This window comes from Pygocentrus nattereri, chromosome 25 (genome assembly GCF_015220715.1).
Source record: "Pygocentrus nattereri isolate fPygNat1 chromosome 25, fPygNat1.pri, whole genome shotgun sequence".
Lineage (NCBI taxonomy): Eukaryota > Metazoa > Chordata > Actinopteri > Characiformes > Serrasalmidae > Pygocentrus > Pygocentrus nattereri.
In genome coordinates, this window is record NC_051235.1 from 19,880,196 (window position 1) to 19,895,276 (window position 15,081).

Genomic DNA, 15,081 nt, shown 5'->3' on the forward strand with positions numbered 1-15,081 from the left:
TTATGACCCAGCATTCACACTGGCAGCGAAGCAACATGACAAAGTGGCCAGAGGTCCTTTATTTTCAGTGAGAGCTGATGATTTCCAACAATAGGAGGCAGCACAAACGTTGGTGACGTGAAGCACGTAGAATCTGCAACATGACAAGGTTGAGTGAAGTTTAACTTTTTGCAAATTAGTACCAAAGTGATGTGGTGACTACCTGTAGGAACTGAGCACTGAGCAGGCTGAAACGCATTTCATCACTGCCACTGTGAGGCGCTCCTTTTTTGGATCTTAATAACTGTGCAGATTACTGTTATTACTAGAGGTGGAGGAATGGTGGTGGTGCTTTCACCGCAAATACACAGCAGTAACACTCAGACCAAACACTGTTTTCTTTACATACTGGCAGTACAGACAGACGCACAAAGGGATTTTTAGTGGGAACACATCTGATTTATGCTTGGCATCAGTGAAACCATGGCACCATCGACAGTAAACTCGAGTTCAGAAACACCCACAAGCAAGGAGTTACCAGCGATTTGGACTTTTCCAAAGCCTCCACCCTAACAAGAATCTGCAAGCTGTATGAATGAGAGTGAGGCGCTACAATCACGGATATGTTGGAGCTGTATATGGCTTTACAAAATATATATCATTACTGCCCAAAGAAATACAAGTGTCTCCAAAATGGTGACTTTACAGGGGAGGCTAAAAACGTTCTTTACTTTTAATGTAAGTCAATGCAAAGATATTTTATTCCAAGCAATTTATGAACATTGTTATTGGTCCATTCATCATGAAATTTCCACATGATGTAAAAGACAGCCGCTGTGTCCACATGATGCAGAAAACTAAAAATCAACAAAATTGGAGATGAATGTTTTTCTTTGGATAAAGATGATATGATTTATACATATAGGTTTGAACATGCAGCCACTCTTCTTCTCGCTGGATGTTGAGTTTATACGATAAATTGTGAATCATTTTGGGAATTGTTTGATATCCCAATCTATAAATGACAAATTTTAATGAATGTCAAATTTCACCTTCATTATTTTGCTACAATTCAGACTTGTTTTTAAAAATGTGCTGAATGCACAACCTTGTCACTTTATACAGCAGGAGAATTACAGTAAATCAAAACAATAAACTGTTAAAAAAATAGCCTGAGAATAATATATTTGTCAAAACTTGAGCACATTTTTTAAATTTTATAGTTTGACATTCAGTTGTAGCATTCCATAATCAGAATCACCAGCCTAACACTAACACATTACTCGTAAATTTCCAGGTTTTTTTAACATCTTTCTGTGACTAGTCTGGTGCTCTAGTTTAGAGTTCCAGTGTGTTATAGTGCCCGCTGCTCAGCAGGACGCAGCACTGGCTGAGTGCACAGCTGTTCCTGAAGCAGGCCAGGCCAGCAGTGCGCTGTTGGCAAACTTCAGCAGAGCGCATTGACCACAGAACACAGATTACACACGCTCCAGGCAAATAAAAGATCAGGGATGTCATCTCCAGAGCGCAGCGCAGCTAACCGCCCTGCAACGAGGAGAGTGTGTGTGTGTGTGTATGTGTGTGTGTGTGTGTGTGTATATGACCCTAGCTGGTGGCTTTGAAACTTAGCCAAACCAGAAAGAGCGATGGGAGAGAACGGCCAATAGCTGTTGTGTCTTGTGGCACGGCTGCAATGAGCCTGTACAGTGCCCCGAAAAAACTGCATAGAACTGGTGGATGTTCCAACAGTAGAGTAGTCCTTAGGAGTCATAGTTATTATCAACAGGAATAAAACCATGTTGTAATTTGATATCACTCATTTCTCACTCACAACATATTAAAATGTAGCGAAACTTAATGTAACTTTGAATTGATACCACATTTCTGCTTTCATTTTGAGTCTGATGAACAGAAATTGTGCATACAAAATTTTGTTACACAATTCTATAATTTATGAATAACTCTGTTTTCACTGTAGCTCATTCAGTTGCTGATTAATAGGCCTTATAATATAATGAGCCTGAGATTTTCATTTTCAAGTTATTCATTCATTGCACAGAAGCCTCAACAGCCAAATATATATTTTTTCCATTATTTTAAACTTAACTTTAAACTTTAAAGCTCAGTCTTAGAAGTTGGTTGCATTTTCTGCATTCTGTGATATTGATGTCTGGACTCTTAGGTGACCAGTGTCAGTGCATAGTTGTTAAGTAGTCCCATTTTCTTTGAATCTTTAAAGATTGTTTTGAACTCCAGTTTTGTGAACACATTTTTTCACTTATTTTTCTTTGATTCTCCCCTTCCTTGTGCACGTGGATGCTATTATAGTTCATCTCTATAGAAATATCTCCTGAAACATGAATAACCTAGAGTTGGCTGTTGTAACGGGAAATTAAATATATGAAGGGTGGTCTCTGTCTTTTGCGCAGTGCTGTTTGTTCAGAGAAAAAGCTATTCAGCTGATGGAATGTCGGCTGAATGCATGAGACTGGTGTACAGAAAGGCTCCGACTACCAGATGTGTTAGTGTTCTATACACATTTACTCCTACACACATAAACAAAAGCCTTCAAGCTTTCATGACTGCTCATGGAAATTCGGTGTGCGTTTGACTTAAGGAGTCCTTTCCGTCTGTCTGTCTGTCTGTCTCTCTCTCTCTCTCTCTCTCTCTCTGTCCCTCTGTGTATGTGTGTGGTTCTTTGTGCTTTGCTGCTGTAGAGTTGCACCCCTACGATCATCTGGGCTGATAAGGCGCTTCTGTCATGTCCTCACCCACCCAATTAAAGCGGTCTTCTCTTCTTTCCAATTTTTGCTTATGCTCTCCACCCTCTCTCTCTCTCTGTCTCTCTCTCTCTCTCTCTTCAGCTGAGTGTATTTTTTCCCCCGGTGAGAGAGCATGAGAAATAGTAGCTTAAGCTAATTGCCCCAGCCTAACATTAAGGCATATGCACCCTCAGGTGGAGGGAAGAGACAAGAGGGTTGGAGAAAGGTCTCTGTGAAGCTGTCAGTTCAAATCCTTAAATGGAGGTGCCCAGCAAATTAGGCCTCGTGTCATATAGGGCTAATTGTGCCGACTGTGTTGAGGTCTAAAGGTTATTGCACATGAGGAACCCTGCAGATGTCTTTGACAGTATGAGTCAGGTTTAGTGTCCTACTCTTAAGTTTTCCTGCTCTAACAAGCCTAGAAAATGGGAAACGCTCAGATCACATTCACTCAGCGGACTGTTAAGCAGAAATTAAAAAAAATCTGAGATCTTCCGCTTCACTGTGACCACTGATGTTCTGTTTTTCAAGCCATTTTAAGCCATATTTCAAAACAAAACAAATGTGGGAACATTTTTGGAAAGCGAAGGCTTCTTAAACCCCAATTGTACTGGACCTCCACAGCTCGTGTCTTGTTTCAAACTGTATACGTGGACAAGGTGGGACCACAAACTTGGCAGCAAAAAAAATTTAAGAAATAAATACAAAACCCAAAAACAAACAAAACCCTCAATATTGATGCTGTTTCAATTTAGCATTTCCCCTAACATTTCAGCTGTGAGTGGCCATAACTGGAGTACAAATTAGAAAACTCAGCTATTAAAAGTCAGGCCAGAGTCAAGACATTGCTAAAATTAGCATCTTTTAGATCTTTAATGCTACTATATGAAGAGGTACCCGTGGCCAGAACAGTTGCACTATGGATGGATAATGCAAATTGCCCAGAGAGGGCCTAATGATTTCTGGGAACTAAATAATGTATTTTATTTTTTTACATTTTTGAAGTGTAAAATAGGCCAGTCAGGAATTCTCAAGCAACTCAAGCAAACTTTTTACCTCCATATGTCTGTAGCAAAACATAGAATCCTTGATTGCAATGATTTCCAATGAAATGAATGTAATTTGGCTTGCTAAATGTTTCTGTTAAGAAGCTGTGGTGGGGCATTTACATTTACTCCAGTACATATAAAGTCTGCTACTTGTTTTCCATACAGCAGCATCAAAGACTGCTGTAACATGCTCAAATAAGAACACCAATACCCCTTTTCCAAGGACGTAAAACCATGCAGGAGTCATTGCCTAATCTTGAATCATTCCGTGCATTTCTTCAGCAAAAAAAAATACTGGTTCTAGTCCAGCAAATTCAGTGCTGTTCCAGCCCCATATACTTCCTGGCCTGGAACCAAGGAACCTCATATAAGACATTGTGGGTTTGTGTAATATCACCGAGCAGCATCACGGAAGTTGATTTGCAATTTTCAAAAAGCAGATGCAAAGAACTTTTTCCTATGCTATTTGAAAAAAAAATGAATAAATAATGGGAAGCTGAAAATGAGCCACATTGGCTAAACTAGCACTTATACAGTATTTACTGATGTGCATTTTCACTATAAATCTAAACTAAATAAAATTAAGTTAAATAAAAGGAAGCAGAAGAGTGATCACTAGTGGGCTATAGCCAGGTCGACAAGGTATTTGCTGAAACACAAGAGGAAACACTTAAAGCTGGGTTCACCAGAACAACAATCAGATTCTAAACAAATTGAAATAATTTTTGACATCATTTTGACATGAATTCTACACAAAGTCCAGCTCACATCAAGTTACAAAACTCTTTGGCTCCCAGTAGAAGTGTAAGCTGGTTCTTATAAAGATTTCCCGGTTCCCAGGAACCAGCAATGGCACCTTGTTTGTGGAAAACAGGGTGTAATGTTGGACTCTGCAGATGGCCAGCTGGCCGGGATGCTGCGTAGCGATGTGGAATAAGGGTAGATATAGCGCCATCTCTCCTCCAAATGGGATCGCTGCCCATAATGTTCTCCAGGTCTCACAGCTCCCACTCCCAAGGGATATAGCACAGCACAGCTGGCATTCAAACACACAGCTCATGTCTGACATACAAAACAGTGTGCACTGCATAGGTAGATGCTATAAAGATGCTATATGGAACCTTCTGTTCTGTAGAACTCCCAAGACGTAGTCTTATCCAAGGGAAGGGGAAATGGAGTGAGCGAGAGAGTAGGGGGTTAAGAAGAAAGAGGGGGGGTGTGAGAGGAGGAGAAATTGACTCCAATTGCACAAGGTGATAAATCTACTGTTGATCTCTCAGGCCACATTTGGCGAAAGTATGTGGATCCTCCACCTGGCCCCAATACACGCACACATACACACACTCATATACTGCCGCTGTTATATCCAAACCTCTTACTGCTGAAGTTGTAACTTTATAGTGTAAGGAAAATATTCTTAACATTTATGTATGTAATAAAGATCTTGGAGCATTTCTGTTATTCCATTCAGCATGAAATTGTCACACAGTATAAAGTGCAGCTACCATTTTTAAATAGTGTTACAAAATATAAAAATAAGTAAATCCAAATAAAAATCAAATCAAGTACAGTTAATAAGTATATATTATATATTATATAATATTATGTAAGTATATATTATATATTATATAATATATATATATATATATATATATATTAGTGCAGTATTAATATTAGCAACACATAATAAAGTCAAAATGGGACTGATATCAGATACTAAAACTTACTTGGGCACTAAAAATTTAATATTGTGCCCTTTGTACTCTTCACTGATGCAAGACCTTTTTAATCTTTTAATTGTTATGACAAGAATTCAGTTAAAACGTGCACCGTAGACTCATGACCCATTAGTATTTTATATCATTACAGTCATTAAAAGCAGCAAATGAAAGAATGTTTCAAATCATTGTACATGCACACAGCACCAAACTGGTACTATTACATAGGCCAGAATATAATGTTAGGAGCCATATCACATATAGAGTAATAATGTGCTCTTTTTAGCCGAGCTTGATAGATTGAGTGTCTTAACCACTATGCTACACAGCCAGTTCCAAAGCACGTGCACATTTATGGCTCTCAATGTACTGTGTCCTTGACTGACTGAAGTTATACTTTAAATGTAGCTATCTTGCAATGTTATTTCTCATGTGAATCTCATGAGATTAGATATGAGATAATCTACTCTTACATACGGAAGATGAAATTCAATGGAAAATATGTAAAAAAAAAAAAAAAGGAATTTCCATAACTGAAGTTACTATCTAGAGATGCCAAAATTACAACCAACATTTAAGACTGGACTTCTCTGTAGGTTCCTTTAAAAACCTGAAAGTAGGTTTCTTGAAAAAACGGAAGCTATAATAAAGGCAGAGTGGGGAGATAAAGAAATGATAAGAAGATAAAAAGAAGATAAAAAACGTCTGCATCATTTTGATGCTACGTATGTAATTTTTCCCATTCCCAAGTTCTTATACCATGCAAATTTGTCACATTTGAATGAATGAGATGAAGATAACCAAAGTGAACATAAAATGCTGGTTTTAATTGAGAATTTGATTTATTGAAGGAAAAATGCTGCTCAGAAACATAAAAACTAAATCTTGAATCATGAAATAATTTTTTTTTCTTAAATCTATATGTGCCACAATTGTTTGCACCCCTAAAATTTCCTAAGAGTGAAATTTGACTGAAGTTATTCCCATTAATATTTTATGTCAAGTCCACTTGAGTTATTAGGAACATGTGAATGGTTAGCCATGACTTCCTGTGTCACTAGGGATTATACATGAGATGAAACACAAGCCAAATTCTCTCAGTCATCCATCACTATGAGAAAGACCAGAGAAAATAGCAGTGATGTGTGACAAAAGGCTGTTGAGCTGCGCTCATCAGGAAAAAGCTACAAGAAGATGGCTAAATAGGGGGAGGATGTATGTATGTACTGACCTCATGCACAGTGAGGAGGATGGTTCAAGTGGACAAAGAATCTCCAAGGATCACAGATGGGGAATTGAAGAAATTAGTTCATGTAATCAGAACATCTCCCAAACCACAATTAAACACCATGTATATAATCACAAGTTGTTTGGTGGGGTTGTTAGAAAAAAAGTCGCTGCTGTCAAGAACCAACTCAAGCATCTACAGTTTGCCAGACTTTACTGGAAATTTGAGTCAGACCATGTTCTGTGGTCAGATGAGAGCAAAACTTGTTTTTGGCAACAAACACCAGAGGTAGGTTTGGTGTAGACACAAAGATAGCAGAAAAGTACCTCACCCCCACTGTGAAGTATGGTGGTGGATCCATGATGTTGGGGGACTGTTTTTCTTCCAAAGTTCCTGGATAATTTATTCAGATACATGGTATCACAAACTCCATTAGGTACATGTAGAAATAAAATCAAAACCTGACTGTCTCAGCCAGGAAATGGCTTAAATTGGGCTGTAGTTTAGATCTTCCAGTAGGAAATGTATCAAAAGCACGTCTCAAAATCAACACAAAAACGATTCACTGTCCACAGAATTAAGGTTTTTCTGTGGCATTTAAGACCCCTGACCTAAACCCCATAGAAAACCTTTGGGATGAGCTGAAGAGAAGAGTCCAGTGTTGAACTCGGAATCTGAAGGATCTGAAGAAGTCTCAGATCATTTGCCATGTGTTCTCCCGTCTCATTAAGCATTACGGGAGAAGACATAAAGGTATTATTTTTGCAAAAGAAGGCTACACAAAGTATTAAATGAAGGGGTTCAACAACTGTGGATGCAGATTTGAGAAAAGTATTTATTTCCTGCTAAGATTTAGTTTGTTTCATTCATTGTACTTCAAGTAAAGTTATATTTTTATTACAGTTTTGAATAAAAGATCAAAAGCATAAGCAATAATGTTTTTTTAAAGCCCCGTTTTCTCATGTTTATATATGTATGTATATATATATATATATATATATATATATATATATATATATGTGTGTGTGTGTGTGTGTGTGTGTGTGCATACATAGACACACAATCATATATATATGATTATATATATATATATATATATATATATATATATATATATATATAAGAGAGAGAGAGACAAACACAATCATAATGTATTTATGTCCACATCATACAGCCTTCATGCACCATATATGTAATTCTCCACAGTACGCTGATGTAACAGCTCAGGGACCACACAGGAATATAAGAATTCTAATACTCCCAAACCTTTAATCAAATACATGTGAAACAGCACGTACATGTAGTACTCATACAGCAAGATACATGCACACACTCATGCTTTCAGGTACAAAGCGAAACTGTCATATCTCATGCAGAGTTACAGCTGAGAATTCATCTCACCTCTCTATGAATAGCAAGTGTCAGAGTGTGTGTGTGTGTGTGAGCAGGATTTCATTAGCTGGCACTTTTCTGGCCTTAAACACGTCTGCTCACACCGATCCCATCGCGCCTCAGAGATAGAGCCATCACATTCTGTCACCTCGGGAGGCATTTGCACCAACCAGACAGATGTAGGCTGAGCAGAGGTTTGTGCAGATAGAGAGGGAAGTTAGAGCCGCAGGAGTGTGTGGAGCTTATCATACACTCTGCTCGCTCCAGCCACACACACACACTGACAGCACCGTCCTGATAACAGCCATGCAGGCTGGCTCTAACTGAGGTGTGACTGGAGCTTAAGTCCACTGTATCCGACTGTCTGACCATGTCTTTGCTGCTGACCACCAACAGACTGGAGCCATCAGTGTCTCCTAAGGATGGGCAATGTGGCTGAAATTTACTTTCACATGCAGACATTTTCATGATTTTTTTAGGCTCGCAAAGTAAAAACTGACACAATGTAATAAAATAATGGCAGGAAAAAAAGAGCTATCAGTGGTCTTTAACAATACCCACAACTAGGGGTGAACCGATCCACCTTTTGCTCTCCTGATAACAGTTTCAGTAACTGATTTCAGGGTTTTGGCCAGAAGTGAGTACTGATCCTGTATAATTTTTTCTTCTTATCATCTCAAAATGACTTAAAAACATGAGCTTAAATTGATAAAAATGATCACAACTGCAAAGAAGCATGCCTTTCATCTTCTTAAACAAACAAGTTTGAATATACGATCATTCGTAATTCAGTTTCATTAATGAGCCTTCAGTTTCATTAATAAAAACAATGATTTGATGTGTTGGAATGACATTTTTCTCTTTTAAAGCGTGTATCCAAGAAATAGTAGCAATAGTAGATCAGTACATCTAGCTGGCACCGGATTCATTTAGTAAGATCAGCACCAATATCAATGCCAATACCAATCCAGTGTAACAGACCCCATCTCTACCAGGAATATGCCCAGCAAAGCTTTCTGTGGAATAGCTTATTGTAAAAATGATACCATGTTGTCAATCTATGTACAAATGGACTGTTTTGAATTAATGCAGAGGAGTATGGGCATTTTTAATTTGGGAAGATAGCCCCGCTGTGTGATATCTATACTTTTTTGCCTCTTTCCTCTGTCTCTCTGTTCCCTGCTGTTGAAAAAGTTGAGAAAGTTGAGAAAAGTGGATGCTGCTCATTAATTCTTTCTCTCTCTCTCTCTCTCTCTCTCTCTCTCTCTCTCTCTCTCTCTCTCTCTCTCTCGCTCTCTCTCTCTCTGTGTAGGCGATTGGCAGGTAATGACCTTGTTTTCATCCACCCTGAGGCTCTGTCTGGACTCTACCAGCTCAAAGTCCTGTAAGTACTCTACACACAGAGACAGACAAACAGACAAATATACACACACCATAATTTACGCCACGGTACACACGTATTGTAGTTTTGCTATGTGGCAGCACTGGCAAAACAGTATGATATGTACTATTATTCAAGCATAGCAAAATGATATTGCAAACAACAGCACTTAATATTTTACATACAGTGGGGCAAAAATGTATTAAGTCAGCAACTGATTGTGCAAGTTCTCCTACTCCTTCTCCTGAGAGGTCTGTAATTTTCATCATAGGTACACTTCAACTATGGACTTTCAATTCCCTCCACAAATTCTCTATGGGGTTAAGGTCTGGACACTGGCTAGGCCACTCCAGGACCTTGAAATGCTTTTTAGGGAGCCACTCCTTCGTGTTTGGGATCATTGTCATGCTGGAAGACCCAGCCACGTTCCATCTTCAATGCTCTCAGTGATGGAAGGAGGTTTTGGCTTAAAATCTCACGATACAGGGCCCCGTTCATTCCTCAGTCGTCCTGTCCCCTTTGCAGAAAAACAGCCCCAAAGCCTGATGTTTCCACCTCCATGCTTCACGGTAGGTATGGTGATCTTGGGAGGCAACTCAGAATTTTTCTTCCTCCAAACATGATGAGTTAAGTTTTTACCAAAAAGTTCTATTTTGGTTTCATCTGACCACATGATATTCTCCCAATCCTCTTCTGGATCATCCATATGCTCTCTGGCAAACTTCAGACGGGCATGGACATGTACTGGCTTAAGCAGGGGGACACGCCAGGGACTGCAGGATTTGAGTCCCTCTTGGCGTCATGTGTTACTGATGGTAGCCTTTGTTACTTTGGTCCCAGCTCTCTGCAGGTCATTCATCAGGTCCCTCCATGTAGTTCTGGGATTTTTGCTCATTGTTCTTATGATCATTTTGACCCCAGGGGATGAGATCTTGCGTGGGGCCCCAGATCGAGGGAGATTATCAATTGTTTTGTATGTCTTCCATTTTCTTACAATTGCTCCCACACTTGATTTATTCACACCAACCTGCTTGCCTATTGTAGATTCACTCTTCCCAGCCTGGTGCAGGTCTGCATTTTTTTTCCTCTTGTCCTTCGACAGCTCTTTGGTCTTGGCCATGGTTGAGTTTGGAGTCTGACTGTTTGAGGCTGTGGACAGGTGTCTTTTATACAGATAACGAGGTCAAAGAGTGGAGGACAGAAGAGCTTCTTAAAGAAGAAGTTACAGGTCTGTGAGAGCCAGAAATCATGCTTGTTTGTGGGTGACCAAATATTTATTTTCCACAATCATTTACAAATAAATTCTTTAAAAATCCTACAATGTGATTTCCTGGATTTTTTTTTCTCATATTGTCTCTCATCGTTGAAGTGTACCTATGATGAAAATTACAGACCTCTCTCATCTTTCTAAGTAGGAGAACTTGCACAATCAGTGGCTGACTAAATACTTTTTTGCCCCACTGTATCTTCAGCATGATCCCTAAACATGCTGGAGTATTTTATTTGCTTGTGGCAGATATTATGTTTACAAAGGTGTATCACTGCAGGATTCAGGATTGCAGCAGCCATATCTTTATTCTCCCAAATAAATAAAACAAACATAACCAACGCCACGTTAAGCTGGCTACTTTTCAGTGGCTGACGCTAACTGGCCTTTTCAGTCTCTTCACCGAGCTTTTCAGCTGTCAATCTCTGCTGCTGCTTGTCCCTCTCTTGCTCTCTTCCCTCTCAGCTCTTTTTAAAGGAGCTCACGCTGTTTTTACACAGCACCCGAGCCGAGAGGGAATGAGAGCTTGCCACTCCACCTCCTTGTTACTGCCACCAGTTGGCAGCTCGGCTGCCTGGGTCAAATGTGAGGTGTAGTGAAGTGGCCTCGCTGCGTAACCGGGCAGGGCCCGGGCAGCGGAGCTCGGGACTTGCTCCTTCCTATCGTGCCTCTCTTCCTCCTCCTCCCACCGACGCTCTCGTGACTCGCGTCCATCCTGGGAGCTCGGGCTTTGCACAGAACTGCCCCCTCCTCTCCTCGCCGAGGTTCGTCGCCGCTGGGTGTTCGGACCCCGACTTCCTGCCAGCTCTCGCAGGCTCTCCTGGGGGCAGGCCCATGCCACATAAGGCATTTTTTAGTTGTAACACATGCATTTACATTATTAAAGTCACACTTTCAGATTTGAATCAGCCATGTACACATATACATTTTCACTTTTACATTGTGTGAAAGTAGAAATGCGCTAATTGTTCTAAATACGAAGTTGCCTCTTATTTTAGGTACGGCACATTTTTTATTTTTTGCCTTATTTAACATTTTTAAAGGCAGCATTTTAAAAACATTTTTAAAGGCATTTAAACAGAAAATAATAGATGGCAGTTTGGTCCATTAAAGACCAAATAATGTTTAGATTGCTTTGGCTATTAAAAAGTGCTAGAAATGTACTATTGTGTTTCATGTGTTCATTTACTCTATATAGTGTGAGTAATAATAATAATAATAATAATAGTAATAATAATAATAACTATAATAAAAGACTATAAAGAAATCAAAATCTAATTTGGTTGATATTGGTTGGGCTCTAATATTAATTTACATGTCAAGAAAAGTTTACTCACCATATATTCCTATACTAATAAATGTAGGAGTATGTGTTATGTGTTGTCCTACTGCATATCTTCATATACTGTGAGTGAGGGGAGGCTGTTGGCTGGTTATTGTGTGACAGGAATCTCACAGTGTCACAGGAATCTCTGTCACTGTTATGATGACGGGCCTCCCAGCATGTCTTCTTTCTGATGATTAAGACTAGGCTTCAGGACAGATTCTTTCTGTCTCTCTCTCTCTCTCTCTCTCTCTCTCTCTCTGTCTCTCTCTCTCTCTCTCTCTCTCTCTCTCTCTCTCTCTCTCTCTCTCTCTCTCTCTCTCTGTCTCTCTCTCTCTCTCTCTCTCTCTGTCTCTGTCTCTCTCTCTCTCTCTCTTTCTCTCTCTCTCTCTCTTCCTGATTGTAATGATGTAACAGCCTTGTCCTTGAGGTGTTTGCGAGCCAATTCAAATGCAGCTTATCGGCCCCCTGCGTCACTCCAGCTCCACTTTGCATAAAACTCTCTCTTTCCCTCTTCCTGACCTCTCTCTGGCCTGCCTCTAGACCCACAGATGCTCTAAAGCCTAACCCAGGACCAGTTCACACTTGGATTTTATTACAATGTGTGACCTTACTATGACTCCCAGTCATCAATAGTTCCTCTGTGACGTCTGGATCTGATACGGTTTCTCTGTTTGAGAGCCCCATCTGGTTGGCCTTGCACAATGTGCAGAAGGAAGAAAGTTGTAAACTGTGTGCCAACTTTGATTGGCTAGACAATAGGAAAAGTTTAGTATTATGCAAAAGTTGTAGACACTTAAAACCTTTTTTATGAAGCACTGATTAGTCAAGCCAATTATTGAATGATAACTATAAATAGTACTGGATTGCCTCGAGGAGAGGTTTGGAAATTATTAAATGTATTGATATGTAAAATCACTACTGATTATGTTAATCCTTTTTGTAATTATTGTAATATTAGTGTTTGAGCAAATAAATTCTTACTGCCCAGATAAATGGCTTTTTAAATGTAATTTTCTTAGGTGTCTAAAACTTTTGCACAGAACTTGACATCTGCTGATACATCATTAATAATATCTTCAGAAGCATTATAAAATGTACTTACAGAGATATTTATTGTAATGCCACTACTACCATTAATAATAATAATAAAAATAATAATAATAATAATAATAATAATAATAATAATGAAGGGACATTTTTTTCTTCTAATCATTGTGAGACAAGGCTTAACTTTTAAGTGAATGCAAGCACAAACAAACTTGTGTTGAGGGACTTGAATTGAGGGTTAATCTTTGTCAAATTCAAGTACCTGGTAGCTCAGTCTAATAAAACGTATAGTTTCTTGCCATCTTTAAATTGGCCATGCAGTTCCATGTTCTCTGTTACTCTGTGATCTGAGTCATGACAGTGTTTTCCCCAGATTAAAGTTGTTTCATCTGATGTGTGAAACCAGAAGCTGTGCTCTACTAAAATGTACAGAACAGCTAGTACTGTAGTAGCATTTTGTAGCCATGATTTCTGTTAATTATTTCCTGAGGTTTTCATGAGGTTTACATGAAATAAATCCATAAATGAATTATGCTTTTTTTTGTAAACCTGTGGTAAATAAATTTTTACTGGGGCTGTTACAGAGCTAACTCAGTTAACCCTGACTGAGAACCAGCGTATCTGGTATTTATTCTTCTTCCGTAAATGGAAACGCTGATTTTGTTGCATTGGCAGTTCCGATATTGTGAGGAACAACTGGATTGTGCTTAGAGCTGGGGGTTATCAAAAATTGGAGAACTGTACTCTAGTGTAACAGCACAGTTGGTACGTACTGTAGGCTTTCTTCAACATGAGTGCTACTGCATTCAGTAACATTCTAGAGTCAAAGAAGAGATTTCATATATCATTAGTGGTTGAAGTAGCTTCTTGATCCCATATCAGCATCTGGTGGACCACATGCAGTCCTTACATTATCGTGATGGAAGACTAAAGACTAGGATATCTACCACACGCTGTCCTGGGGCTGTTTAGTTTTAAAGGGGTGATCAGTAGGTGGTTGGTGGTCAGTGCTAATGACTTGCAGATGATGGCTGTTGATTCAACCCCAGTTACATAACAAGGGCAGCATTCATCAAACTTCTCAGAGGAGGATTGCTGACCTTGGTTTAGATTTCTCTTTTATTTACAGTCACCTTACTGACAGGAACAGACCCTAGATCAGTACTGCTACTTTATGAAAACTAGCCCTGGACGTTTTTTCGGTGATGATGAAAAATGTATCACTTGTGCGTAATGGCTGTTTTGAGTGGAAATTAAATAAATGAAAGGTCTCTGATTTTTGCCCAATAGGATAAGTAACAGCTAGTGGAAGCTTATACACCACCAATTATGAAATATATGCCTAAACGATCATTCTCTTGTCATTCTCTTGCATTAAACCTTGTTTAGTCTGTTATGTAGTTTCTTACGCTTGATGGCAAACTTTTATTTACTTCCATAAAAATAGACAAATGTACAGACAAAATACAGGATTTTAATAAATAACTACGGTTTTTACCTGTTTTTAGCTACAGTAGCTTCATAGATCCAGTGAAGCAACAACGGAACCAAAAATGTCTTGGCTGTGTGATTGTATTAGGAGTAAGGGTGAAGTTCTATAAATTAGATTTACCATCAAGGGACACAACTTATTTTACCATAATTACCATTTCGTCCTGGGTTCTCAGTGCACTATCCTTGCTTAAATAAATGAAAACAACGCTGCAGGGTCTGGGCTCAAGCCCGACTTGAGACAAAGTGTCTTTTTTCTTTTGTTGCCTTGAATATATTAGTGTGCTGAGGTTTAGTGTGAAAGATTTTGGCCTGTGGTACTCGAGTGACGCCAGAACAAGCTGATAGCAGAAAGGAAGAGAGATGTGACTGTGATTAGCACATTACACACACACACACACACACACGCACACACACACACACACACACACACACACATA

General features: G+C 39.2%; 1 protein-coding gene across 1 annotated transcript in view; it reads left to right on the forward strand.

Annotated features, from left to right (window-relative positions):
* The window catches only part of lgr4 (leucine-rich repeat containing G protein-coupled receptor 4), an 88,820-nt gene that overhangs the window by 42,599 nt on the left and 31,140 nt on the right, over positions 1-15,081 (forward strand). The window contains exon 3 of the mRNA XM_017703516.2: positions 9,441-9,512. Coding sequence (XP_017559005.1) covers positions 9,441-9,512 — 72 coding nt within the window. The remainder of the gene's footprint in view (positions 1-9,440; positions 9,513-15,081) is intronic.